A 27,824-nucleotide genomic window follows, 5' to 3' on the forward strand; every position below is an offset into this window, starting at 1 on the left:
TTTTTCCCCTCCCATTGGTGACACACATCAGTTTGTACAAGCTAGAAAAAAAAATGACACTCATCTGGTTGTTTACATCTGGGATAATAGTCAACAGAGTCAACCAGAATTTGGTGTGATGGGGATAGTCTACGAGAGTATCAATACAGTATAATAGAACCGCAAATAACAATAGGCAGCTCTTAACAAGTGATACAAAATAAAACTGTCCTGGAGTCTTATTTTTATTTATTTATTTTGACTGAAAAGGTATAGCTGAGAATGTTCTGCCAAAGAGCCGACCAGCTGATCCAGAAGGTAAAAGTTGCTGAGAGTCGGCAACCTGCTGCACAGCACAACCCAAAACACCGGTGCAGTTCAGGGCTCATCAAGTGCTTCAGTGTAACTCGTGCATTAATCACATTCCTTCAATTAGTTAATCCTCTAGTCAGCTTTCTTTGTGTTTTGCATGCATCCTGTTCCATTTTCATTAAGGGTATCTCCTCTTGAGGAACCGTGAGCTTTGCTTTTCAATTTGTTTTTGTGATTCTTTTTGAATGTTTTGTTTCACTGTCAATACCGCCAACACTCAGAACAAATGAACAGTAGCTGTGGTGTTACAGAACAGGGCTGTGTGCACAATGCGGAATGAAATGAAACGAGTGTCAGAGACAGTTTATAAAAATGGCACATTTATTGCTACAGAACGGTCATGTACATGACTTCATCGAATAACTACAGATGGGAACAGGTAATGGTCTAGACCAAGCTGGGTTGTTTGCCTCTTGAAGGAAGTCCAGCATACAACCTGTTTGGACATTTCTACAAATCAGAAACACACCAAAAACATGAAAAATCGAGGCACTCAGCCACACATTGAAAACAAGGTGTAACTGTTTATCTTTTTTTTGAAATGTTTTCCCTTTTTTTTTCTTTTTTTTAACAATTTTTTTAAAGTTTTTAATGCTGCAGCTATGTGTACAGTCGCAAAACAAAAACAAAAACAAAAACAAAAAAAGTTTGCACTGCAACCTACAACTAAAAACGAAAACAAAAACCAACCAAAGAAGCTACCATACAGTTTCATCTTGGTAACACATGGCAAAATAACATCTTATAAATAGTAAAATAAAGTAACAAACTTTTACTCATAATGATTCCAAAAATCTACAAAGAAGAAATATTCAGAATCTGACAATTTTTTTTGTAATATTCATGGTATAAAAGGATTGCTCCTGCGAAAAATAAGCCAAATATATTTTTTATTTTTAAATTTAGTTTTTTTTCCTACTAGGGTGTACTACAGTCTATTTTATAGCAAAAAGAGCACTAGACAGACAAAGCTTTATAACAAAAAGCCAGGCACTGATACATGGTAAATCTCTGCTTTTTTTTTTTTTCTTATCTTCACTTAATTGCATCACAAGTAACAAGAATGAAAAAGGCCACAGTTCATATATTTCACCATTACATATGTCTATAATACTTGAAATGAGCATATGGTAAAACCAGCACTGCACAGAGATGAGTCACTTTCAAGTCCCATGAGAAAGAACATCTCGAAAGAAAACAAACATAACCAAAGCAAACTCAAGAGGAGGCCTACAGGCCTTGGTGCCCCATTGTCTTGGAATTCATCACATTCCATCTTCACCTTTTCATTTATTTATTTATTTAAAATGTATTTCCTTTTTGCTTCCAGTCAGTTGGCAGACTACATTTTTGTGCTTGTGTATGCTGAATCATTTCATTCCTGACTTACGTTCCATTTTGGACACAGATCATATTCTGCCTGTTGGATGCAAAGATGAAAAAAAATCCTCTTACCCCCCAAGTCTCAGTTCTACTCCCTCCCACTTCCCAACCCCTCATCAAAACAAAGATCACAAATAATAATAATAATAATAAAATAATAATAAAAATCAAGAGATAGGAAAAAAAGTAGAAAAACAAAAGGGAACAAGGAATCGGAAGACTGAGTCAGAATGGGTTGTAGGACCAGGTGAACTGACAGTTGTAGAAGCATTAGTGTTCCTCACAGCTACACAGAAGACAAATGGTAAGAACTCCTAGATGGACAGATCCCTAATTCTGCATATTCATAAATTACTCGAATGTGGAGGTGGATCAACTGCTCCAAGTTGCTTTCAAAGTCTGAGTCTCTTCAACTGATTCCTAAATCTATGCTTTACCATCATCATATATATCTAGTGTAGTATGGACCCTTATGAAATGTTCATATAGTATTTTAATCCTGTCTTCTGCTAAGTTTCTTTCAAAAATCCAGTGCAGGAATACCAATATCTTACCTGGGTTTGATAACTACAAAATAACAACAAGAAAAAAACAAACACATTAAAAAGGCCACATTCCCTTTCTTCTTCTTCCTTTTTTTTTTCTTTTAAACTGGAGATACAACCCTCTTACTACAGAGAGGGTCAGATCATGTTTCTCCACCAAGCAGAATGCAGCCAGCAGCTTCTGGTGGCCTTTAGGGAGTCTTTTGCTTATTTCCAAAAGGAATTTGACAATAGCTGTATTACATTACCAAGTAATGAATACATCAAAGGTGGTGAACGAGAAACTGCAGCTTTTCCTCTGTTTGACTGAGAACAAAATATAAAAGCACCAATTGGAAAAAAAATCAAATGACTATGTTTCATTTTTATTTCCTTTGTTTACAGATTTGAAAAACTTTAATTCCACTTTAGTAAGCACCTTTACGATAACATGTATCAAAAGTGCCATTCTGAAAATGTACATCAATGCAGGGAGTATTTCCAGTTCCCTAAAGAGTAAACACCATATTCTCTTCTATACACTTATCCTGAATGTGATCAGAGTATACCTGCTTCCTATATAATAATAATGTTCCTAGGGATACCCGCCTTGGTAGACTATACAAAATGAGTGCAGAATGTATCACGAAAAGGAAATCCTTAACATGGTGAGAGAACAAGTACACATGGTTTCCATCATTTAGGGAGGAGGGGAAGTGTACATTATTGTCTTCCATGCCCTTCTCTAAGCCCCTTTGTTTGCACATTTCACAGGAAAGCCCCCAAAGAACTTTTCATGAAATTTGATTTCTGCTATTCTCCTATGTTTTCAATCCACCTCCACATTTTAGGAACTTATCAACAAATCAGAGCATTTAGTTTTATCGCTACTGAACATATTTACAGTTTTCAACACACAGACACACACACACACACACACACACACACACACACACACACACACATACACAGCTAATCAAAATGTTTATGGGTTTGTAAAAGGTGACCACGTGGTAACTATCTTATTTGTTCTTACATTTTCAGAAATGAACATATATTTCAGATTCTTGTAACTCACTATTCATTTAAATGACTTTAAAAAAAACACACAGTTTAGAAAAAAAAACCTGATACAATGTATTAAAACACATAATAACAAGAGTCTACATGTAAAAATATAACTTTTACATACACAGTTTCAAAATAATGATAGGTTTGCCATTGGTTGCATAAAATTTACAAATGTGTTTCATCACTATGTAACTGGTAAAACAGGACAACAGGTGAAGCGTTTAGACCATTTCCATGGATTTATGGCATTTACTCAGTGCTGATAGGTGGAAAAACTACTTCAACAGGGATTTTTTTTTTCTTAATACATGCCAAGATTGTGTGGCTGTAAAAATAGAAACCAGTTAGAGACAAAAGGATGCTGACAAATGCTTAAGTAGGAGCACTACTTGTTTACTGCACTACACACCAAAGTCAACCATTAGGAAGATTTAGGATGGGAATTGGTTCAATTGTGCCCAGAGTCAACGCTAGCTATCTGATGAGTTGCTGTGCCATAGTTTGACGTATGTTTCTATCAAATGTTAAGTATAAACTTCATTCATACTGGCCAGAGAATACTGTTCTACCCCTCCTCATGAAAGTGCAACTTAATGCTTTAGGACTTATAAGGCTTGTTATAATGCTGCATGATTAGTTGGCATTTTTCACACAAAGGAGGAGGCAGGTAAGTCATCTACTTTTTAGTAAACCCATTTTTGAAAAAAAAAGAAAGAAAAGAAAGAAAAGAAAATCAATCAGCTCGGTCACACTACTTGCAATTTTCTCATTTGACGGTTTTTGAACTTGACTCTTTTTTTTTTTTAAGTTTTTGTATTTTTTCCAAAAATCTGACCATGTATTCAGAAACGCCTCACTGCACACTACTTCGGCTACACAGGTAGGTAACACTTGAATCGTTTTGTTAAATCACAGCCACTTTGATTATGTTATGTTTCCGATGATATAAACATTGGAAGGCACAGTGGTAACATTGTAGCATTCTAACCGTGTACCTCTGAAAATCCCAGGAGAGGGTCGCAAGGGCAGCGCCACAAGCCAGACAAACTCTTTTTGCCTTGCCTGGGCAATGCTGCATGTAATTTCTACACATGATGTGATTTTTTTTTTTAAGTCCTGTGTTCCCAAAAGACTGGAGAAACAACTTTCTACTATTTATGAATGAGAAGCAACAACAGGGTCAGCCTTTCATCCTGCACTGCCCCTCCGGTAGCAGAGTTGGCACTACAGGTTACGATAACAAACTGGGGGAAAGGACAAAAATCAGACAAAAAAAAAATCCATATTTACAGTAAAATCTTTCTTTTAAAAAAGTTAATCAGTACTATTTTTGTACAGGAGAAAAAAGTCTGAAACAAATGAACAAAAGCTTACCATAGTCACTAAATTTTTAATATATATTTATATATATATTTATATATATATTTGTCATAGGTCTATAACATCCATCTGTCCCTCCTACCCTAAGGAATGGCTAATGTCATCATTTCGTTGCCATCAGGACGTTTGCTGGTTTTGTTATGAGGGTAGCCGGGCTTCCCCTATTCAATATCCGGTAATTAGAAACACTAGCTGACTTGAATGCCAACAAAAACGTTCATGTCGTTTTCTTCAGAAGTACACTTTTTCATTATTGCAAGTTTACAATTTTTTTTAAATTAAATATTTTTTTCAGACTTACAAATTAATTATATTTTTTTTTCCAAAAGAAGTTTAGGCACAAATGCATTGCTCCACAGTGTGGAAGGATTGCCATTCAGTCTCTGGGCTGTGTCTCAGCCTGTACATACCGCTTCGCACATTCAGAATGATATGTTAAAGAAGTCGTCCCTCAAGTTGCACATTTTTTCTTTCTTTCTTTCCTTTTTGTTTTTCTGCTTTTTGATAATTGGGAATGCTGAAACCTCTTGCGTCTGCGATTCATAACTACTCAGACTTGTCTTATATTACAAAAAGGGGGTTAAGGAGCAGTGTTTATGTGGGTTTAGGACAATACAGCTGTTAAGGAAGTGGTCTCTTGTTTTAATGAAGCAAGGTGGCAACTTGGACCTGAGGAAAGAAAAGGAGAAAAAAGTAATTAAAACAGTGATTGAAAATGATTTAAAAAAATTTTAAGCCCTCATTTTCAAGAAAGAACAGTATTGGCTAATCTGGGTAATACCAGTTGTTGGTGGCTTGGGTGCCACGGGGAACTGGGAGAGGGCAGAGACAGTGGAAAACGCAGCCAGCATACCCTTTCACATCTGGCCCATGTGATTCGCTGCATCTCCCATCCCAGGGTGTGGGCCAGCCAAGGACAGAGGGGGAGGCTCTGAGGATACTTTCTCTTCCTCCCTTCTTTTCAGACAGGCAGCTTTCGGGTTCAGATTCCTTTCTGTGGGATATGAAAGCACAGGGCATCCAGTCAGCAGGGCTCTACAGAGAGGGTGGAGAAGTTCTCCTCTGTCCATGCCAGACACGTAGACTCTGATTCACATTACCGATGAGGCTAGCAGTGAGGGCCGGTGCACAAGGAATCGACTCATCTAACTGCCATTAACTGCACCCAGAATCCGAACTCTACAAGCATGAAGGCAGGCATGATGACTCAGGCCTGTCTCCCTGCTCTTGAGAGGCAGAGCCAGTAAATCATAAACTTAAGGGCAGTCTCTGCTACATATAGTTCTAGGCTAGACTAAGCTATACAATAAGAACCTTCCTCAAAATGACAACTACGATTTAAAACAATGAGCTAGGAAGATAGATAGCTCATTGGGAGTGATTATTGTGCAAGCATGAGGACCTAAGTTCAGTACCTGGCATCCATACAAAAAGTGACATGTGGCAAGCTGGTAACCCAGCACTGGCAAGACAGAGATAGGCAGATCCTTGGGGCCTCACTGGCTATCCAACCCTAGTCTAATTGGAAAGCCCCAGGTCCCAGTGAGAGGTTCTGTCTCAGGAATCATGATAGACAACCCGAAAAGAATGATGCCCCAGGTTTACTAACCTTTAACTTACAACCTACACACACACACACACACACACACACACACACACACACACACACACACACACACACCCTACAAAAGCAAAGAATGAAAATAGGCTGGCCAATCATGTTTGATAATTGGCCACACAAAAGGAACAGCTGTAATATAACACTAGTTAGAAGAACACGCTACAACTTAATTAACAGGAGAGAGATTTTGATGCAGTCCCCCACCCTAGCAATTCTTTAGAGGGTGCTAAAGCATCTATCTCCTGACCTCGCACTTGCTGCTCCAGGCTGAGGATGACAGCCACGGCCTGGTGGAGAATCAGGAGCTTGGTCTGTGGTTTATCGCTCTTCAGGTGGAGCTGCACCATGCGGCCCAGCTCCTTGAAAGCCTCATTGATATCTCGGACCCTCAGGCGCTCACGGGCATTGTTGGCCATCCTCCGTTCCTTTTCACGTTCTGCCTTCTGCTCTGGGGTCAGGTCTTCATCATCGTTATTGCTGTAGGGCGAGAGGGATGGGACCTTTCATGACAGTGTGGGGGAAAGATGCTATGTGTATCACATTACTTTGAGACTTGTCAGATCCATCCTTGGCAGAACTGTATCCGTTTGACCTTCATCTGACCTTGGGGTTGGTTTAGGAAAAGCACACACAAAGCTTTTGTTTCTTCCCAGGGATTTTACCCAAATCAAACAGCAGAGGATGATCTGGGCTCCATCAGGGTCATAGTGTCCATCCTGGTGTAGGGGACACAGAAGGGGAATGAAAACTTCATGCACTATGCAATATACACATCTCAGTCTTAACGCAGACAGCCACCCAGGCTCAGCTTATACTAATCAAAATGCAAATGACTACTTCATCTTTAAAACTTTTTCATACTGTGAGATGTGAAACGGACGGAAAATAAGTGATTGGCAGTCAGATTTTTGTTGGTCGCAGTAAATATAAGCCATGTTAACAGGAGGAGGAACTAGAAACATCATAGAGCAGACAGTGTCCACATCCAAAGACTGTCCAAACCACTGACTCTGTCTGAGTCTTGAGTCTTCTTTCTTCTACAAACTAAATGAAAAGTATGTGTGGGGGGTGGGGTGGGGGAGTGATACCATGATTTCTGTGGTCTTTCAGATGACGGATGCTTATGATCTCCAAAATAAGTTGAGGAAGTTGAGGAAACCTGAAGTGACATCAGCTATGTAACACAATACAAAACCCAAACACCTCCTCTTTATAACTGACCAGGAACTCTATGAGTCACAAAGAAAGCCAAACAGGATTCTCTGTTAGAACTAAAATATCCTGTGATTCATCATAAAAGAATGGGTTCAGTAGGCATAAGGTTGGGGTCTGATCATCTCTGGTGGTCACAGTGGCCCATCTGAGACTTGGCTATAGAAGGTGACTCAGTGGATGAGCCATCTGGAAAACATATCTCCTCTCACAGATGTATTCATGGATCCAGGGTTTGGGACATTTTGAGGGATATTATAAAGAAAAGAGAGCTGGGGGAGACGTTTGTCTAAAAAGACTCACCAAAACAAAAAACCCCAGATGAGATACCAATACCAAAACTCTTCTGGACTCTCAATTTGAGAAACATTGGGGGGAGGGAAAGAAGAAATACTACTACACACAGAGAGAGATGAGAGAGAGAGAGAGAGAGAGAGAGAGAGAGAGAGAGAGAGAGAGAGAGAGAGACCTTTCCAAGCTACTGGGTACAGAGACTTGAAGAGAAGCTTAAAATCCCCTAAGTCCAAATTGTTCAGAGTCAAATCAAGATGATGAGTCTTCATACTGAAGATGAACCGAAGATGGGAGGATTAGCTCTTCACTGTGTATGTAATGAATGCTGACTTTAAATGGGTATCGTCTTCCCATGTGACCTGTCCCTGAACTCCTAGAGTCCTATTTAGAATGCCCTTGCCCATGCCTGTATCTTGAAGTGCTTTCCCCATTTCTTTCTAGTCTCAGGTTTTACAACAGGGTCTTCCACCCATTCTCAACTGATTTTTGTACAGGGTGAGTGTTAGGGACCTGGTTTCACCCTTTTCTGCATGTGGTCCTCCAGTTTTCCTAACATAGGAAAGTAGAAGCATGGATACTGTAGGATGCTAACAGGAAGCAAAAAACAGGAGAGTATGAACATGTTCAAAGTCCATAGTGGGCTTGATGGGAAATACTATTATGAAACCCATCAATATGTACAATGAACATATACTAATAAAAAAAGAGAGAAAAGAAAAGCCACAGGTGGCATTCAAAGTGCAAATAGGGCCAATTACCCTGGAGGAGCCCTAACCAGGAGAGGCATTCTTGAACTCTGTAAAGTACCTGAGGTAGTAAGGATGCTCAGACAGAAGAGTATGTATTGGGGTGAGGTGGTGTGAAATGCTTGACTTCGTGACCTCCCAACCATCACTGACTATGCTGCTATGAAAGAAAGCCAGAATACCACTGACTGAAAGCTAGTGCAAGGCTTTTCTTTCTCTGTTTCCTCATTTTCCTTCCAGCTTCTCCTTTTCCTTCTCCCAGAATTTCTGCCACTGGTGGGAATGCAGCCTGTGATTAAACTGTCCCTGCATACCATTAAGCAAATAGTTGAGTCTCTGGTAGGCCTATTCTGAAGCAAAAGACTGGCAATATTTTTTAGACAGTAACCACGTGTCAAACTTTACATAGGGAGAACCAGAAAATGGGAAAAAAATTTCAGACTAATGATTAATTTGAACTAGTTATTTACATAAATAAATTCCTCATGGACACTATTTCACTGAAGACTCTACAAGGCATACATTATAAATGGCATGAAGATGGCTGTTAACAAGAGATACCTAATGGTAAGTAAAAAGATGTTCTGAAACTTCAAAGAACCAATTAATATGTATACGTTATGGCCACTAAATTACCAAGAACTCACTCAGAGAAACTATTCAGGATGTGAAATCCCCACCCAAGGATTTCTTGCCAATGTGACCACAAATCAGGAAACTACAGTGATGGGAGGAGGGGGTAAGATAGAAGCACTTAGCATCTCTGGACCTAGTAATAGCAGGACACAGAATGTAATTTGTCATGATAGTTATGAAGAGATGAAAAAGCAGTGTGAATGCGACCCATGAAAGACACCAGCTATAGCTCTGAGAACCATAACCTTTAAAAGAAGCTGAAGTCTTGACACAACTGGGTAATCTGCAAAGAAAATTAACCCAAAGGAATGAAGGCAATGCATATGGGTCCTGAGGAACCCTAAACCAGCTATCTGATCATCAGACTCAAGTTAAAAGAGACACACTGAATTCAAAGATAGTAGATATTTAAGAACAGCAACTTGAAGCTATTTCCCTGCAGTTGTGTTTTTAGCAGGGAGGGAAAAAAATTAGAATTTATTTTACATACAGCAACCTGTTCAGAATAAAATTAAGAAATCAGAATTTTCTTACTTGAAAGACAAGAAAAAAAAACATACAGTTGTATATACAATCAATTGACTCTTGAGCATGGCTAAAAATCTCCTCTTTAGAAATACTTGAGGCAAAAACAGTTCTGACCAAATTTGAAGAATACAGTTTTAACAAGAAACTGTTTTCATTTGAATCAGGTACAAATAATTTTATGGTATGCAATTAGCATTGGGTCCAAATTTGTAAATCCAAAGCCATTTAGGCCTCACTAGAATACAGGTATCTTAAATGATACCTGAACAGGCCTTTCATTTTCTTTCCATCTGAGGCTTTACCTGCCAGGAAAAAACTGAATAGTTTCTTCCTGTTCTGTTCACTTCATCAAAGTCCAATAAAGGAATTAAATGAAGCGACAGTATTATATACTGTTACCTAGATCTTGACCTAGTAATTGATTTGATATCCTTCTTGTCGTCATCTAATTTCTTGTCCTCAGAAGATTTTGTGTCTTGCAGGTTCTCATCGCCCTCATCATCAGATTTGATCTCGGAGCTGCCAGAAGACACACTCTGGCCCTGGAGACCTGGTGGCATTCCTATAGAAAGATGAAATAAAAAAAGATAGAAACAGAGATCAGCTGACGTCCAGAATTCTATGCATAAATACATTCACTCCAGAAACGCAGAACTTCCTTCCAGCCAGACCCGGGCTCCTCCTGGTTCCCCTGTGCTGTCTGGTGAAGTTTCAGAAATGCACCTGTGGAAACAAGTTTTCCTTGCATCGGCTCTGAGGTTAAATTCTATTTTGCAATCTTTTGGAGTAGATGGTAATTTCACTGTCTACAAAACATCAACTTAATTGCAATGAAAATCATAATCATGAAAATCATACACCTCAATGTTCTGATTAAGAACCCGAGTAAATATCAGCTATTATATTGAGTTTCTTCCATATGCAATGATTTAATAGAAAAATGTCCTTAAAATATAATTCCCAGGGAGTACGCTAAAGATGTGCAGTCAAGGCTTCAATAGATACCCTAATGATACTCTGAAATTAAGCTTCTCTTATGTTTGAGGTGTAATCAGCATTTACAAATGGTACCTATGGAAGGGGGTGCACCGCTCCCAGGAAAAATCTGGGATTTTTAACTTTGCTCTACTGCTCATGTTCACACATCATTTGAAAGACTATTGGTTTGTTTGTATGTGTCTCTGTGAGAATATGCTCACATGTGTGTGCCTGTGACACACCTGTTCTCAAGAGGAGACCATTAGAGGGCATAGGGTACTCTTCCCTATTACTTTCAGCCTGCTCCTCTGAGGCGGGATCTCTCCCTAAAACCGGGAACTCAAGATTTCTTGGTTAGTCTGGAAGCTAGCAAGCTCCACTGTTCCTCCTGTGTTGTCTTCCCTGGGAGTTAGGGTTATGGAGATGTGCAGGGTGTGTTATGTGACATTTAAACCCTGGTCCGGATCATTGCTCATCAAGCACTCTTAACCACTTCCTGGCCTTCAGACTACATTTGGAACGTGACCTTGATATAATTCTCAATGTATTTCTCAGGTTGATGGATATCTGCAACAAAGATCCTTCCATTTGTAATCTGTGTACTCTAAAAACTTGTGACTAGGAATTTGTTTCATGGGCCAGGAGCATTCTTATCAGCTGGGAGCCCTGCATGATGCACAGTCCCACTGTTACAACAATTAGGCTCTCAGCTACAGCTTGAAAACCATGCAACAGAAAAAAGCCACGGGATCACTATTGCTTGCGTAATAATGAACTGTATACCTGTATCTCTGAAAAGTATTCAATATTTGTATTGATTAACATATACCTGTATCTCTGAATTCAATATTTGTATTGGTTAACAGCTGAAATAACGGTTATAGGACTTCTCAAGGTAGCATTATCTTGTTTATTTTAATCATGGAGGAATGAGAATGACACCACACAGGAACATTGTTCATCTGGCCCATGAGGAGCACAGGCAGTTGGACCTAGGTTTAGTCTTTGTAGAACAACTTCCTGGGGACATGAGAAGTCCTTGTAATGAGGTGGGCGGGGAAGCAGATTGTTATAGGGCTCGATCACCCCAGAAGATAAAACATCCCACACAGTTCATTGTTTTTCCTTTTTGCTATTTTAATGCCCCTACATTTCCTTCCATCTTAAACAACAACGACAATTTCCTCCGTATCCATTTGGAAACATCATTTTCAGGCTACAACTAACCATATTAGAGGAACCGAATGAGTAAAATGTGGAAATAGCTAAAATAAAATTTCCTCTCATCAGTCTGTTGTCTCATTCCCTCCTGAAATGGGACTGGAATATCAGAGGATGTCTGAGGAAAACAGTCACTCTAGAAACACAAATAGCTGGCCAAATTCTAGCTACTTTCCCATTATTTACCACTTTAATACCAAATTTGGCTCTTGGTTTTCTGCCAGGGCCTCCAAGATGCTGCCAAGGACACCTGCCATCAATGTGATGTCTATTGTTTAGCAAAGGTCAGAATGCCTTTTGAGGCGACTTACCTCTGTAAGGATCTTGGGGTGGGTTCAAGTCAGGGGAAGTTGCAGACTGAACAGGAAGCTGTGGAACCGGAACCTGGTTTGGCAGGAGGGAATGGCTGCCTCTCAGAGCTACGCCATCTTCACGGTGGGCCCCAACCTGAAACAATAAAAGGAACCAGAGTGCTGAGTGTGGACTGAAGGTACAACAGCTATTTTCCAGGGCTAACTGGGACTCGGTGCAGGAAGGGTGCCTTGTGAAAAGCCATCCTCCCAATGTATTTCACTAGAGGGCGCTGAAGGACTGAACACGTACCTTAGTTCTGTGCAAAAAAAAAAAAAAAAAAAAAAAAAAAAAATCCAACACTTAACACTCAGTAAGATGCCATGCCTTACATCCAGTGACAAATATGGCAGAGTAGCTCAGGCAGGTAAAACGTCAAATTGTCTCCCAGGGTGCTGCAGTGGAGCGCACTGATTCGTACCCATCTGTCTTCTATCATGTCCGCCAACAGATCTGACAATTATCTTAATGCCCATATGCTTAATTGTGGGCTTCTCAATTCCCCCATTGCTATCGGAAATCCTACAGGAATTTCAATTTGGCATTCGACTTTCATTTCAGGGGATAAGATTCTCAGGCCTGCCATTTCACCCCCCCCCCCCATAATGCCAGCTAAGTCTCTGACAGCGGAAGCTCAAGCAGTATGGGACGTAGCCCCTGCTCGGTACAAATATAATAAAATGTCACCTGGCTTTCCAAAACTGGCAGCCTATTCCAAATTAATGTTCACTGTATTCCATCAGCTGCTGAGTTCCGAGTCCAGAGGGGAACCATTTCTGCCAATGCCACCACACCGGAAAATGTACCAATAAAGGTTTTATTAAACACACCAGTAATGCCATCATTGCTATGTGAGGATGTTTGGATGCTTTTCCAGCACCCCACCCTCATCTCAACTACTCAGATCCTAAGAAAGACACCATACTGTAAATACTCTTTATTTTTCCAAGAAAAGAAATTATAGAGTTCAGTGTGGTTAAAAAGAATACCGCTGAATTTTATGAAGTACTATTACCTACTCTGGGGCTCGGAGATGATGAACTTGTGGCACTGAGAGTGTGGTTGCTGACTTTGTAGCACACGCCTTGGGGTAAAACCATTAAGCATTGTAAACCGAGGGTCCAGGAAGCACTAACATTTGCCTCTGCATTTCCAAGTGGTTATTTAGTTAGCCCACCATCCAGTGAGTACTGACGCCAGACAGTGGGTTTAACTCTAAAAAAGTGTTTATCCATGAATTTATACTGCTGTGGAACAACATTTATTTTTCTAATAAAAAATAGAAACACAGAACATGAAAATCTTTGGTCTTTTACCACAGTGTTTTAAAAAGTTATTTCCAAAGACGTGAAACAAAACTACTACACCACTACTCAGAGCAGCCAAGGATTTTATATGTATCACCTTTACACATACAAAAACCCTGCCAAGCTCTCTCTCTCTCTCTCTCTCTCTCTTTCTCTCTCTCTCTCTCTCTCTCTCTCTCTCTCTCTCTTTCTCTCTTTCTCTCTCTCTCTCTCTCCTCTCTCCTCTCCTCTCCCCTCCTCCTCTCTCTCTCTCTCTCTCCTCTCCAAAACAATAAGAATGAAAACAGTTCAGGAGAGGGAAGGAAGATCACATAAATTGCTGTCATAGTTTATAATCAAAGCACAGCTGGAGCAGTAAAGGACTCAGAAGCCCTGAGTGTGACTGAGCATTTCAGCTGTGACAACGGGGACAGTCTATGTCTGTGCACTTGGTGACTGAACTTTCCGAATAGTAGTTACTGACTTTCCATAAGGCTTCTTCAGATGTACCAACACCCTACTCATGCCCTGCAAAGCAGCCCACTCTGTTTTGAGCATGGATTGGCATGGCAGTAGATCTCATCCATTAGCCCCAGTGTCAGTACTAAAGTTCTAGAGAATATAAGCCCTCTCTATACTAACCAGGCAGGTGCATGCCCAGCCTCTCTCTGAACTCAGATCTTCTCCTGCAGGCAGGTCATGGCTACCTCAGCCCTTCAAACACTTCCCACCTACACTCTATGCATTTTTATTTTCCTTTGGAACAAGAATGGCCAGTTTTGCTTTGTAATTTTTTACTTTGGAAACCCAATGCACTAAATATCTTGCATTTCCATAGGGATGACTCTAGGTTGGTATCCCCAAAACTGACTATAGATTTGGCCTCGGTGTAGATGAAGGCTCCTTTTCCTTCACAATGATTCTACAGATGTGCACAAGCCTGCTCTGAAAGGCACCTGTGGAAGAATTGAAGGTTTTTTTTTTTTTTTTTGTGTGTGTGTGTGTGTGGTTATTTAAAATAGTTACTAAATGAATATTTTCCCTTCTAGTTCCCACGAGAGGGAGAAAGAACTTATAACCTTGCTATAGCTTTCATCTCAGCTGGATGTGAGAGTCGGGGTAAGAGAGTTCAAAGAGGAAGGCAGAGTCCCAGTGTCTGCTTTCTCTGAGAGATGTGAGCAGATATCATAAGTTGTTTAAGAGCAAAGTGATACAAATGACACTACAGGTCACAGAGTAATCCCCAGGCTTATCATAAAAAATTCTAATGTTATATGGAAACCAGAGTATAGCACAATAGCTATGTACATGACTAAGTGCTTCAACTGAAAAATCCTTACATACTGTACAAAACTGATGGCTGACGGAGCTGAAGGACCCTCAAGATTCAAGCTAATGTCACTGATGGATATTTTTGCAATCATGATCTCCATTTTATTCAGATCTATTTGGGCTAAGTACCTTTACTGTACTATGGTGGGAACATACCAGAGGTTATATTTGAGAATAAAGTTATCTCAAGTATATTTCAGTTTGGATTTTAGGGATATTTGGCACCTTACTTTTGTCTTTTATAGATAATTTCAAATATCAGTCATTCCCCACATGGGAAGTTGGGGTCAATGGTGCCTTTGATGTGCCACTGTTTTCTTTGTAACTATGTATATTATGGGTCACTTGAATAATCCAGCACCTTGTGGAAATGAGCTGGAGCCTGTAGCTGTGGAATGATATTCCAATTTGAAGAATTAACTTTGACTGTCTTCTTGGTCACAGACAGCATGTCTCAACCCTATTTACTTTTCTTTTAAAAATATCATCTCTAGTCACATACAAACCAGGCAGGTTGGAGGTGGAGGCTAGTGCAAACTCATTATAATTATAGCTATCAGAGTAAGAGGAACTCATGCAAAGAAACATCTAAATCACATTGGATCTCAGGTCCAATATACCCTAATTCTGGCATAGCCACTGAAATTCTCCTGCCTTAGTTTATCATGGGAGATGTTCAAATACATTTAGACATGTATTTACTTGTTAAATCATACAAATACCATGTAATTTAAATAACCACACTTTCTGAAGAACATTTGACATGCTAAATTCATAGAACATAAAGTTCAAGAAACTAGCATAGTGGTTTTCCACCTGTGGGTTATGACCCCTTTGGGGGTCAAATGACCCTTTCACAGGGGTCACATATCAGATAACCTGCATATCAGAAAATTACATTATAGTTCCTAACAGTAATAAAATTACAGTTATGAAGATACAATGTGATGATTTTATGGTTGGGGAATCACCACAACATGAAGAACTGTATTAAAGGCTCACAGCATTAGGAAGGTTGAACACCACTGGATTAGAGGGACATAGAAATCAGGTGAAACTTTATTTCAGAGAAGAAATGTAAGGGTAAGAGTGACTTACCCAACAACTAGCTGCATAACTAGAAAGGTCTAAAGTAACTCTGAAAGCTTATGATATTGAGCAATTTTACTAAGCATATAAATTACACCTAAGAGAGGGAAGTGAGTTAAGGGGCACATGGGGCTTGCCTCCTTGGAGCTTTTTGTTAGAAAACTTGTGTGTGTGTGTGTGTGTGTGTGTGTGTGTGTAATATATTCTTATGTACATATATGTATATACTAATACTACATGCATATAAATACCTGTACATTCACAGACCTGAAACATTTTTCTTTATTACAGGGGGAAAAAATCAGAGCTCAACACCTCAGGCCAAGACCAAGATGTCTAACTAAATTATAGAATTTAATATTTTCCACGACTCTTCCAATATAAACAGATTTAAAAGACAAGCAGTTTCAAATGAAGTGGCCGTTGGCCAGGCTGATTTTACTCAGGGACACAAGGAGCATCTCAGTAAACACCCTTGTCCTTATCCTCAAAGCTAACAACAAACATCACAAACAAAAAAGACATTCAGTGCTTTTGCTCTCTTTCTTTCCAGGGAGTATTGTGAAAGTAATTATTCTGTTGTATTTAAGAGGCCTATTTCATGGATGGGAAAATGTATTAAATTTCATTTGGCAGTTATTCAATTCTAGTTAATGTTATCGCCAGAGATAACTGCTTCCAAACAGGCTTTCAGACCCGAGTCCCTCCCATTCTGCCATAATCCTTGTAAAAGAGCAGGATGGAGACTTTTGGCAAATTTCATCCCATGTGTAGACCCATGAAACAATGGCATAAAACCAGATATGTTATTGAAATATTATTGAAAACTGATGCTTGTTATTGATGGCTTCTGGTTTTCAGAAAGTACTAAGGAATGAGCAAAGTGGGTAAAAAAATAATTTTTTTGTTTTACTCATTTCTCAACATACACACACACACACACACACACACACACACACACACAAATTGGGGGTGGCTTCCTGTCATGACATACTGACATGGCAAACATTTCTAGTGTTCGATGGTAATCTCCCATGAAATATCATTTCTATACAGCAGTTAAAGGATACTGAATTTCACCTTCCATCATCTTGCTAGATCTCTTTCATATTACAGGAAAGCAAACCTATTTTTCTCCTACGTGCAACATCCCATTTGTGTCAAAAGTGCAACTTTTAAAGAGGGAGAGATTGAATGGAAAATTTTGAGTGGTTAACAGACGGAATTCAAAGCTCATAAAAGGCCAGCAGAGGATCAGTACTGTGAGGAATATACCAAAGACTCAGGGTTTTATAGAAAACAAGGTGGAACTCTAGAAGCCAACCATTGTAGGAGAAATTCCCAACATCCAGGATATCTTTTAACCACAAATATAACTTCCTATTTGCTCAGTTTTTTAAAAAAATTATCAGACTTTTTTTTTGTAATAACCACATAATTAAAAATTTCAAGGACTTTTCACTGAAAGCAGGTTGAGATCCAGTTCCTCTGTCTGGATCTGCCTTGACTCTTTACATGTTATTAGGAGATGATTTCATAACTCTCATTAGAATATCTATTGTTTTTCAGGAATCTCATGGCTTTACTAATGCTTATTTAATGCTTATTCTCTAGATAAAATAATTTTCAAGGTGATGTAAAAATTTTGAGCTTGATTTATTTTATGTGCATGAGTGTTTTGGCCACATTCATGTATATGGATCACATGCATGTAGTGCCTACAAAGTCCAAGAGATGATTCAGGTCCCCCTAGAATTGAAGTTACAAATGATTGTGAGCCACTGTGTAGGTGCTGGGAACCAAACCCAGGTCCGCTGTAAGGCTGTTAACCACTGAACCATCTCTCCAGCCCCTTCAAGATAATTTACATACAATCTAACCAACTGTGGCTTTAGCAGTACGCATCCGTCATGTGACCAACCAAGCCAAGCTCCTGGACCATCCATCAAAATGATTATTATGAATGATTCTGTGATATGAAAGCTGAATTCAGTTCATTTTTAAGTCTGCTATGGTGGAACTGTTTTCATTTCTCCCATCTGTATTCCTATTCTCCACTGCTACCAACTCTTCACCTCATGTCCTCCAATGAGGGTGACATTCTAGACGCAATGTTCCCAGTCAGGACTGTGGGGGAGCTTAGCATATCCCAGTCCATCCCGGCTCCAGGCACTAAACCTGTTGTATGGAACTAGAGTTGATCCAGCTGCATGAGTCACAGCCATCTAGCATGAGGATTACAGTGTTGGCCTGCAAGTACCTGTAAGCAGCTTTATTTTGTTTAGAAGCCAGTGAACACTTATGCAAACTGGTAACTGTGGATCCCTCAAGTGTACCTGTGTGTGCATGCTCTTGCAGCTGACTTCTTTGTAAAACGTTCTGGGCTTACACAGACTGCCCATTACTAGAGGCATACTGTGACACTCAACTTTTACTTAGTTTACCTATCTGTGGGGATCTTGGGAGGCACTGAATGATGTGTGAAGAGTAGACGAAGTCCTGAGGAAACATACATTGTTGACACAGACAAGGCCTTGTCAAAGAACTGTGCCTCAGACCCATGGGGATGGTCAAGCCTTCCAGCCATGGGGAAGCTCAGAGGGACGCTAAAACTCTCTCTGGTCTGAGTGTGAATGTTGGCAACATGTGCAAGTTTGAGTGTTTATGGCTGATCACTGTATACAAAAACTAGCAACCACAGCATCCTCCTCCCAGATATTTCTATCCGGATAGTGCTTACCTATAGAAACCTCCTGCTGAGACTAGCCAGTCCCTTCTTCTATGCTACACATTATAAATGTGCAGTCTCTGGTTGTTACTGTACTTGGTGCTGCTCCATAAGAGCAAACATAAGCCATATGATCTCAGTTTCTATGTATAAGTCTTGTGTTTCCTTTATACTTTCCCCTTCTTCATTCCCACTCTGCTCCAACCAGGTTTCCAGTACCAAGCTGTGCAGGACAAGGCACCTAACAAATGCCTACTGTAAATGTTTGTAGAAGGAACAAAGGCATAAAGAAATTTGCCCAAACGTACGAAATGTATCTTTTCCATCTCTTTGTAAATCTTCATCTTTGGAATGCTATGTTCTTTTCCCAGGATTTGGCCCCTTAGTTAAAGTTCAGCATTGTTAGTGTTCTGTGAACCAAACCACCAGTTCCACCTTCTGTTGTTGATCCTTTACCTGGGTACCCAGGGACTAAGTCAGTTGTCTCTTAGTTTTAAGTTGATCAGTCTGAATCTTTTGCTATCTATTCATGACTCCTCATCTGTTGGGCTCCCTCCCTCCAACATTACTGTGGGCCATGGACTACTGTGGAGTAGTCTCTTCTCTCAACAGCTTCTATTTCATTAGATCCATAGCCATTAACCCATCTCAAGCCCCTTCAAAGCAGAGCTTATCTCAATAATTCTGCCATTGCCTTGCTGGGCCTGGGGAAGGCAGTTCTCGGGTTGAGTCATTAAAGGCACCACACATAAAATACATTCAAGGACACTGTCAGATGGCACCAGGCACAGACTTCAAACTTCGATATGCATTTATGCCAATGCTTGCCTGGGGTTGTGAATGCCACACGGACAGGGCCTGGGTCCAGATCATGAGACATCACTATCATTACAGTGTACAGGTGGATATTCTCCAAACACCCATGATGGTACACATAGCACGTATCCAGGAGAAGAGGTTTGACATTTATGAACTTAATATCCATTTTTGCATGTTTATGTCCAATAATAAGCATTCCATTTAAGTTAGCAAGCGTCTTTCAGAAGTCCATATGCAAGGCACGCTTTAGGTACCCAGAGGAAAAAAAAGTAAAAGACAGACATCTATTACTTAACAGACACATTATAATGGTGGCATAATATCATTATGATATAAGACAAAATAAGACGGATGTTTTACAAGAGAACAAGGTCACCGAGGGTTTCAAAGGATGATGAAGTCATATCCATTTGGGAAAACCAGGGCAACTGAGATAAGTTTTGAAGGACAGGGAGGATTTTGATGGCAGTTCTCTAAACCTCTCTGTAACAGTCTGATATTTGACACTAATTACATAATCTCCCAGCTGTATATTTTTACATCAATAAATGGCACTAGAACAGTCTCTATCTTTCTATGTCTCTGTCTGTCCTTGTGTCTCTGTCTGTTTGAATCTCTCTCTCTCTCTCTCACTCTCTCTCTCTCTCTCTCTCTCTCTCTCTCTCTGTGTGTGTGTGTGTGTGTGTGTGTGTGTGTGTGTGTGTGTGTGTGTGTGTGTGTGTGATTCTGTCTGTCTCTCTGCATACGAAGCAAGCAACTGAAAGCTGTGTGTTAACATGTGTTTTCATATTGTCAGACTACAGATCTCTGACAAAAAGCAGATTTTTGTATAGACCATTCTAAAGCTCAAACTCTACTACAAAGCAAACACACAGGGCATTCTGGACACACATGGCACCTCACTCTGTCCGTGCACATTGTTGGCTCAAATGATTCACTCTTATTTAACTGCACTGACTTCTTTCATCTCCCAGCTATACAGTAATGGTTTCCATATGACCAGTGGCTGCTATAAATAAGATCAAAAGCAAAAGAAAGGATTTAATAAAAGAAAATGACATTAAGAGTAGCATTAAATCAAGAAAAAAACCACCAATATCCATTTTTAAAAAAAAAAATTCTTCCTTTTTTGAGACCAAGGGATCACAAAGTACTAGAGCACCTTGCTGACTGTTTCATGGGGGGTCACCTGCAAAGAGCAGGTGTGCAGAAAGTCTATCTGTGTGTGTGTGACCATGACAAAGATGCAGCTAAGGGTAGAGAAAGAGGCAGAGGGACTCTTTTTGAGTCTTTATGGAGAAGTGGCAACAGCCTTAACAGCAAGTTTGATATCACAAAGACTATGGTAGAATTGTCAACAGTAAAAGCCCTCTGTCTCTACCCCTTTCTGTCCTAGTTAATGGGGACAGACTTTTTGGTAATCCTGAGCTTCTCAGAGATCATAACATTGCTCAACTCCAGTCCATGTGTTCTCAGAAAGGAAGTTTTTTTTGGCAAGGCAGATTTGATATGCAGAGCCAACTTCCCAAACAAATTTTCTTCTAGTTCTTAAAAAAAAAAAAAAAAAAGTTTACAATGTTAATCTCAATTCCCGACTGAATAAACAGCTGCTAATAACTGCTGCTTCCAAAGGCCCGGGCCTGTTCTCTCATCCTCAGAGTAGTGGGTACCTGCTCTGCCCTGATTTCTAAGGGTTCCTCATGTTTCTTGTTTTGATTTTTTTCAAAAATGTTTCAGTGTGGGTTTTGCCAAGGGGCTTCATTTCTCCCTTTTCCCTTAGACAACGTCTCCAAAACAAACAAATAAAACAACAAAAACAACAACAAAAACCCCACCGCAGACCCAGACAGTTAGGCTATGACTTATTTAAAATAGTAGCTGTTTTGCCACTGGCGTGTTTAAAGAGGAAATTCAAGCACTTAAAACCTCATTGGAGCAGAAGAACCTCAGACCCTTGGAACCGTAGCCCTGGAGAGGAAATGACCATTTTGGATTCCTTCATACTGAGCTAATTATTCACTCAAGGGCTAGCTGTGTTCAAAGATTCTGTTCCTAACAGTATTGCTAATGTGATTACTTACTTAGACTGGTTGGTGTCCTAAATAGAGGAGCAAACTTCAACACTTTTCCCTCTAAGAGGAAGTCCCCTGTAGCAGATTCCTGAGCCAGCCGACCCCTGGCAGTTTTCGCTCTTGTCCAAGAGCACCTGCTTCAACAGTGACCTCAGTTCTATATCTCAAGATTCAGACAGTTCTCAAAACAGCTTTTAAAACAAAAGCCAGCTGTTTCCCATCTAGTCTACAGGGGGAAAATTGGGCAGCTTACAGAAACATTACCCAGAGACTACCACTCTCCAATAACTTTCACACACTTGCAGCCCCACTCCAGAGCTGCCTGTGTGCAGGAAGAGCTGGGGAGAAGGCACATGTGAAAGGAAAATGTGCAAACTCAGTTCTGCGGCTTTTCACAATACATCCAATTAGCTGCTTTCAAGGGCTTGTGGCTATTGTACGACAATGCTTCCCCTTGCTAATATCGGACAGATCTTTTGACTAAACTCAGCTTTACAGTTCTCGGGTGATTTATGGGTAGAGGGGAGGCCAGAATTAAGCATAACTGTGAATGTCAACCAATTATGTCTGACAGAAGATGCAGCTTCCCACCTTTTAGTTTTTAACCCCAAAGCTGATGTTTTCCTTAACACTCTTCTTGCTCAGAATCAGTTCTGGTTTTTGTTTTTTTTAAACACATGTTTTCTAAGCAGCAGCTAGGATACTTTTGATTTGAAAAATTTACTGCCACAATAAAAGTTAAACTAACACAACGGCCATGGAATTTGAAGAAATATAAAATGGTTAAGGTCTAGTCTTAGCTTTTAAACAGTGCCAAGCTACACCAGTATTTTCTGTTTTGGTATGAATGACATAACCGAATTACTTCATGAACTGCTACTTTAATTCCCAAGGGTGGAAAATTCCATGAGTTAATTTAATTTGGATGTTAAAAAATATACATGAAAACTCACTCTTCCTGTGGACTCTTATGTGCAATGCTCCAACCAATGGCTGGAGCTGCTGCTCTGTGAAGGAGGGACTTGGAACAGCCTGGGCTACCAGCTGCAAGGCCAGACCATCCGGCAATTTCCTTATTGTTCTTTGAGCATATAAGTGTCTTTCTTTCTCTTTAATTTTTTTTTAAATCATGTTTATGCTCTGGCTTAGTAGTGGCTTCTCTAGCATGGCCCTCTGCAACTGTTAAAATCCTTCATGGACTCTTGGTTTTTTCCTAGTCTGATCATTACTTGTGGCACTCTGTAATTCTACCTAGTCCTAAATCCAGGCATGTACTTTACTGTAGGTTGGCCAGGATAGGTTCCCATGAAATCCTAGATGCTCACACCTCTAAGTGCCCCCACTACATCTAAAGAAAGCTGAGATACAAGCAGTGAAGGAAGACGTGGGGTTTTCAGTGTGCTCAATGGACGCTTTTCTCTCCAGAAGAGAGAAATGTCACAGTTTTGTTTTTGTTTTTGTTTTTTCTTTTCTTTTTTACAATGCAAGGGTTGTTCATATGCTGAGTTAGGGGAAATTTAACATTGTCCCTCACATTTAATAGAAAGATGACTATGGTACTAAAGGTGTTGGTTTGCCTTTTCTGCTATTTTTAAGAAGACAACAATCAATACTGAAAGTATGACACAACTACTGGGTTAATATTAAATGTGTATTTCATTTTTTCCCATATGAAAATGGGGAATAGGGGGAGGTTTTAAAATTTTATTTTCTCATAGCACATGGTTACAGGATGCTACATATGTGCTTTGGATGTGTTTGTTACAGACAGGGGTTTGGGTTACACATTTAAGGAGATAGACTGACAGTTTCCATGTCACCGGGCCTGAATTTGAATAAAACAGCTACAGGAGATCGAAGAGAATGTACCCAAGGGAGTGGAGTATATGGGACTGGGGTGAAATGGTCTCAGGGCACTGACTGAGTCCAATGTCTCTAATTCTAGCTGAACTGATGCAGAACACAATGATGACACGAGCTTAAGGACCTATTGTACTAATAATCCCAGGGTGGGAGAATTTCTCAAAGTTCCTTTTCTTTTCTTCTTGTTTCCTCAAAGTTTTCTTTAAAAGTAGGACAGGAATACTGAAGAAAAATCTTTCAGTTGAGGTTACTCAGCTACTCTCAGAAATATTCCATAATCGGGGAGATTAGAAGAGACAGGAATGCTAGACACAGGCAACTATCTTGGTTTTAAAAATCAAGACCCTCTGTAATAGAGTAATGGCTGAAATATGATACTCAAGATTATGATCCTTGGTGAGATTGGACAGCAGGCTGGTTAACAGACAGTGCCCATGTGCTCTGTAAGACAGCAGTGGCCCCAGGAACTCAGTTTGGTTTAACCAAGAACAAGTTCCTCCAGACAAAGCCCATTTTCTCACTCACGGTGGGGGTTGGGGAGGGTTGCATGCCTGGACTCCTACAGCAACGGGATGGACATCATAACATAAACTGCACAAGCAGAATTAGAGGACAGAACTGGCTGTGACAGAGAACTCCAAGATCAGGACCAGTGTGGAGAGGATGAATGTTTTCTTGAGCCTCAGGGCTTTTTGGTCCATGTCCTTTTCTGGCTAACATTTTTACTAGTGGCTTTGATGTGGACTTTAAAGGAACCCATCACATCTGCCGACAATAGAGCTGGCAGAGGATGTAACTGAATGAGGACATAACGTAGACCTATAGACTGGAGACAGAGGGAAGGCTGAAATATGAAATTCAAAGGGGTTATGTGAAGTTCTGGACAGGTATAACACTAAGTACTCCAGGGCAGAGTCAGCACAGAGGCTTGCATATGGTTTATAGATTACAGGTTCAGTCTGTCAGTAGGGTTGTGAAGACATTGATATTAGCAAATAAGACTTATTAGAAAGAATGAGGAGGATGCAGAAGAGGGTGTCTTTTCACTAGTCTACCCTGAAAATTCCTTGACTACCACATTCAGGTTGAGGCTCCATACCCTAGAAGTTCCTTAAAGTGGAAAGGAGGATCTTTGATAAAAGTTTCTCATGGGTGTGTTGGGTTACTCTTGGAAGCAATTTGAGTGGGCAGACACGCACTGCATGAGGAGGCAGAGGTGGGCTGGGCAGAGGTAACATTTGCAACCTGTAGATAGAAAGAGGTTTTATGAAGGAGGAAGAGGCTGATCAACATGTTGGCAGATAATCTGTAGGGAGATTAGAATTGAGATGACATTTAAAGTCCCTGGGATTCTACAGCCATGACTGCACACACATGAAACATGTGTCTAAGCACATGCAGAGCTGTACGGAGTTGAAATCTGCATAGACTTCAGGTGCTAATGCCTCTGCTCACCTTGTCAGGCAAAGTTCCCAATTTCTATGTCTACTAAGATGACCTGCCAGGAAATGCTACCAAGGTGGCAGAGTGATTGCACCCAATGGGTACTCCATGTTGTGGTTCAGCATGATCAATAGAGCTAAAGAGAGTCCAGGCAAAACTGAAGACTGTGTAAGTAATAGAGTAGTTTTAATACCATTCAGAGTTTTAAAAGTATTAGGGTACTGGGTAAAAGGGAAGTGTGCTGTGCAGGATGTGGAAGGAAGGATACTGGGACCATGGCTACAGCTCAGGGGTAGAACACTTGCTAAGAACACTTAGCTCAGGGCTAAGAACACTTGGCCCTGGGTCCAACCCCCCACCCCCCACCCCATGTATTATTATTAAAACAAAATGCTGGTGTAGCTGCTGGCCTGTCTGTCTGTTTTAAAGCCTATCTCAACCTTTAACTAGCCAAGTGAGCATGGTTGAATCACTTCCCCTTTCTAGGTCTCAGTCTTCAGTATCAAAACAATGGCGATGGGCTAACTAACTTGCAAGCTGCTTTCAGAATCTAAAATTCAATAATCCAAGCTCAACTATGCGAGCAGAAGTCAATTGCTTGTCCAAGAAGTCTTACATCCTCTGTTCCTACATGCTCAATGCCTGCTAAAGAAAGATTATTGCTCCCTCAACACAAGCTAATTGAATGAATCAAAAATAAAACTCCCAGGAGAGAAGGACATGGAGCTAAGGTTTACTTGAGTCAGTGGTTTCTAAAATGTGGTCCACAATCCTGCCTGGGCTGAGGGGTCTAGTGTGGAGGCTAGTGGGATACCATAGAGGACAGGAATAGGAGACAAGTTAGACAGGTCTCCTCCATCTTTTAGTCAGCCATAGCTCCTAAGAGATGACTGCTGTTAGGTCCTGTGGTATAAATTTGTAAGCCTAGTTAATGAGGAAGCTGAAAAAGGAGGACAGAGTTCTAATCCACCTTGACCTACAGAGTAAGTTCAAGGCAAACCTGAATACAAAGGAAACTCTACTTCAAAATTTAAAAAGAAAGAAAGAAGAAAAAAGAGAGATGGGGGTCAGGGCTGTAGCCAGTGGCAGTACACCTGCCTGATCTGGACAAAGCCCCGGGTTTCTCAGGAACAACACATAAGGAACTTCTCCTATGTCAGGTGACCATGAGGTTGTCCCTTCTACGTAAGACAGTCTTATAGGGCCTAGTGGACTAGCACACAGTAATTTGTTTAAAAGGTAGTGGTTTATTTCCAACTAGTTTGTGAGCCCCCTTGAGACTAGAGACCATAACGGAGCATGGTACCTGATACTTGTTGCCATAGCTAAATGTTCTTGAAATGAACAAGCAGAATTTACTCAAAAAGGAACTGAGAACCACAGGAACTGCATACTGATAATAAGTACAACATTGCTGAGTCTCTCTAACCAGGGGTACACACAGGGCCACATGAAGGCATGCTCGTTTTGTTCCATTAAGAGAAAATGCGAAGTTGTCTGAAAGGCTCCATCTCTGAGAGTGAGTATGCAATGAATAACAAAGAGAACTGCATTTAGAAGACTGTTTCTAAAGCAGTTTATAGGAGAGTGAATGATTTCAAGGCCAAGATTAACCATGAGGAGGATGGAGTACAGAGCTGGAAGTGGCAAGATTGCCTAAGTAGGTAAGAGACAATCCTACTTGTCTGATCCCAAATTCAGAGACATCTGCTTGGATTTTGCCAGGGAAGGAGGCTGTTATGCTAAGAAACATTACTTGGTGACTTAACATTATATCCTCAATGGTTCAAGTGGGAAGAATTCACAACTCTTGGCCATTCAGCATGTCTGAAGAAGAAGGTGACTTAAGAAGGTACTTGGATAAGAATGATTTACACTGAGCCGGTTATGCCCCTAGTCCCCACTGGAGAGAACAGCCACTTTGGGATCCAGACCATAAAATACCCAGAACCTTCTTCTGCCAACCAAAGTTTACCAAGATATGAAAATCATAAACTCTTTGCACCTACATTAGTTTTGAAAAGGAGTATTTACAATGTCTGGGAATTGTAATGGCAGGAAAACAGAGTGTGGGGTCTGGAGGAAGGTCTCTAAACTTAAATATAGCTGTATGTCTTGACCTGTTTAGACTTCAGGAAGCTCACATCACCAACCCTGACATCATGGTCCCCCTCATTGGACCTCTATGAATGCCACCTGAGATGCTGTACCCAGAGCCTAGACCAGAGGGGTCAAGCTAGTCCATCTTCTTCTCACTGAGTGATGATCTATCTCCAGGGAGAAAGAGAAAAATAGAAAACATGGTACCAATGAATTTACACTTGCCAGTCATACTGAAGTTGCCCCTATAAAAGAGCCACAGCTATGTGAATCGGGCTAGGATAAATATCTAAAAGTGGTATGACTCATTGTGTATGAGACAAGGTTGCTGGGTGGGGTGGGGTGGGCTGCAGAAAATGACTGTTACAGACAGAAGCAGCAAGAGATGGCTTCCTGGAAGAGGATGAGTTTGTCACAACTTATGACCATGGGTGAGAAGAGAGAAGTGGACAGGATGAACCCAGGACATATGCAAAAGAGGTACCTAATAGGGCCCATTTTTGTAATGTGCACTTGCAAACACTGGTTTGGCTGGAAAATCTTTGCATAATAGAATGGCTAAATATAAGGCTTTTGGTGAATAATAAGGGGTCTTGGCTGATGAGCTACAAAGCTGATCCTATTCTTACAGACAATGGGAGTCCCTTTAAAGTTTCTAAGAAGGAAAAGCGCAGACAAATAATGTTATCTAGAAAGCCCCACATATTGGCCATCTACTCCAGTGGCATAAGCCATGCTGCAGTGGGAAAAAAAGTCCCTTTCATTGTATTAATAATTAGTAAATTCCAGAAGACCA

General features: G+C 40.4%; 1 protein-coding gene across 21 annotated transcripts in view; it reads right to left on the reverse strand.

The window, feature by feature from the left end:
* Window positions 1-644: 644 nt before the first annotated feature.
* Tcf4 (transcription factor 4) overlaps window positions 645-27,824 on the reverse strand; it is a 342,153-nt gene continuing 314,973 nt past the window's right edge. For 15 of the 21 annotated variants that reach the window (XM_035440081.1, XM_027402662.2, XM_027402658.2 and 12 more), the window contains 5 exons: window positions 12,257-12,392; window positions 10,146-10,308; window positions 6,578-6,807; window positions 5,563-5,703; window positions 645-5,378 (listed from right to left, as the gene is read on the reverse strand). In XM_035440081.1, the coding sequence (XP_035295972.1) occupies window positions 5,567-5,703; window positions 6,578-6,807; window positions 10,146-10,308; window positions 12,257-12,392 (666 nt within the window). In that variant the 3' untranslated portion in view covers window positions 645-5,378; window positions 5,563-5,566. The remainder of the gene's footprint in view (window positions 5,379-5,562; window positions 5,704-6,577; window positions 6,808-10,145; window positions 10,309-12,256; window positions 12,393-27,824) is intronic. The other 6 variants (XM_035440077.1, XM_035440076.1, XM_035440072.1 and 3 more) reach the window with 1 other exon arrangement.

Source organism: Cricetulus griseus, chromosome 2 (genome assembly GCF_003668045.3).
Source record: "Cricetulus griseus strain 17A/GY chromosome 2, alternate assembly CriGri-PICRH-1.0, whole genome shotgun sequence".
NCBI lineage: Eukaryota > Metazoa > Chordata > Mammalia > Rodentia > Cricetidae > Cricetulus > Cricetulus griseus.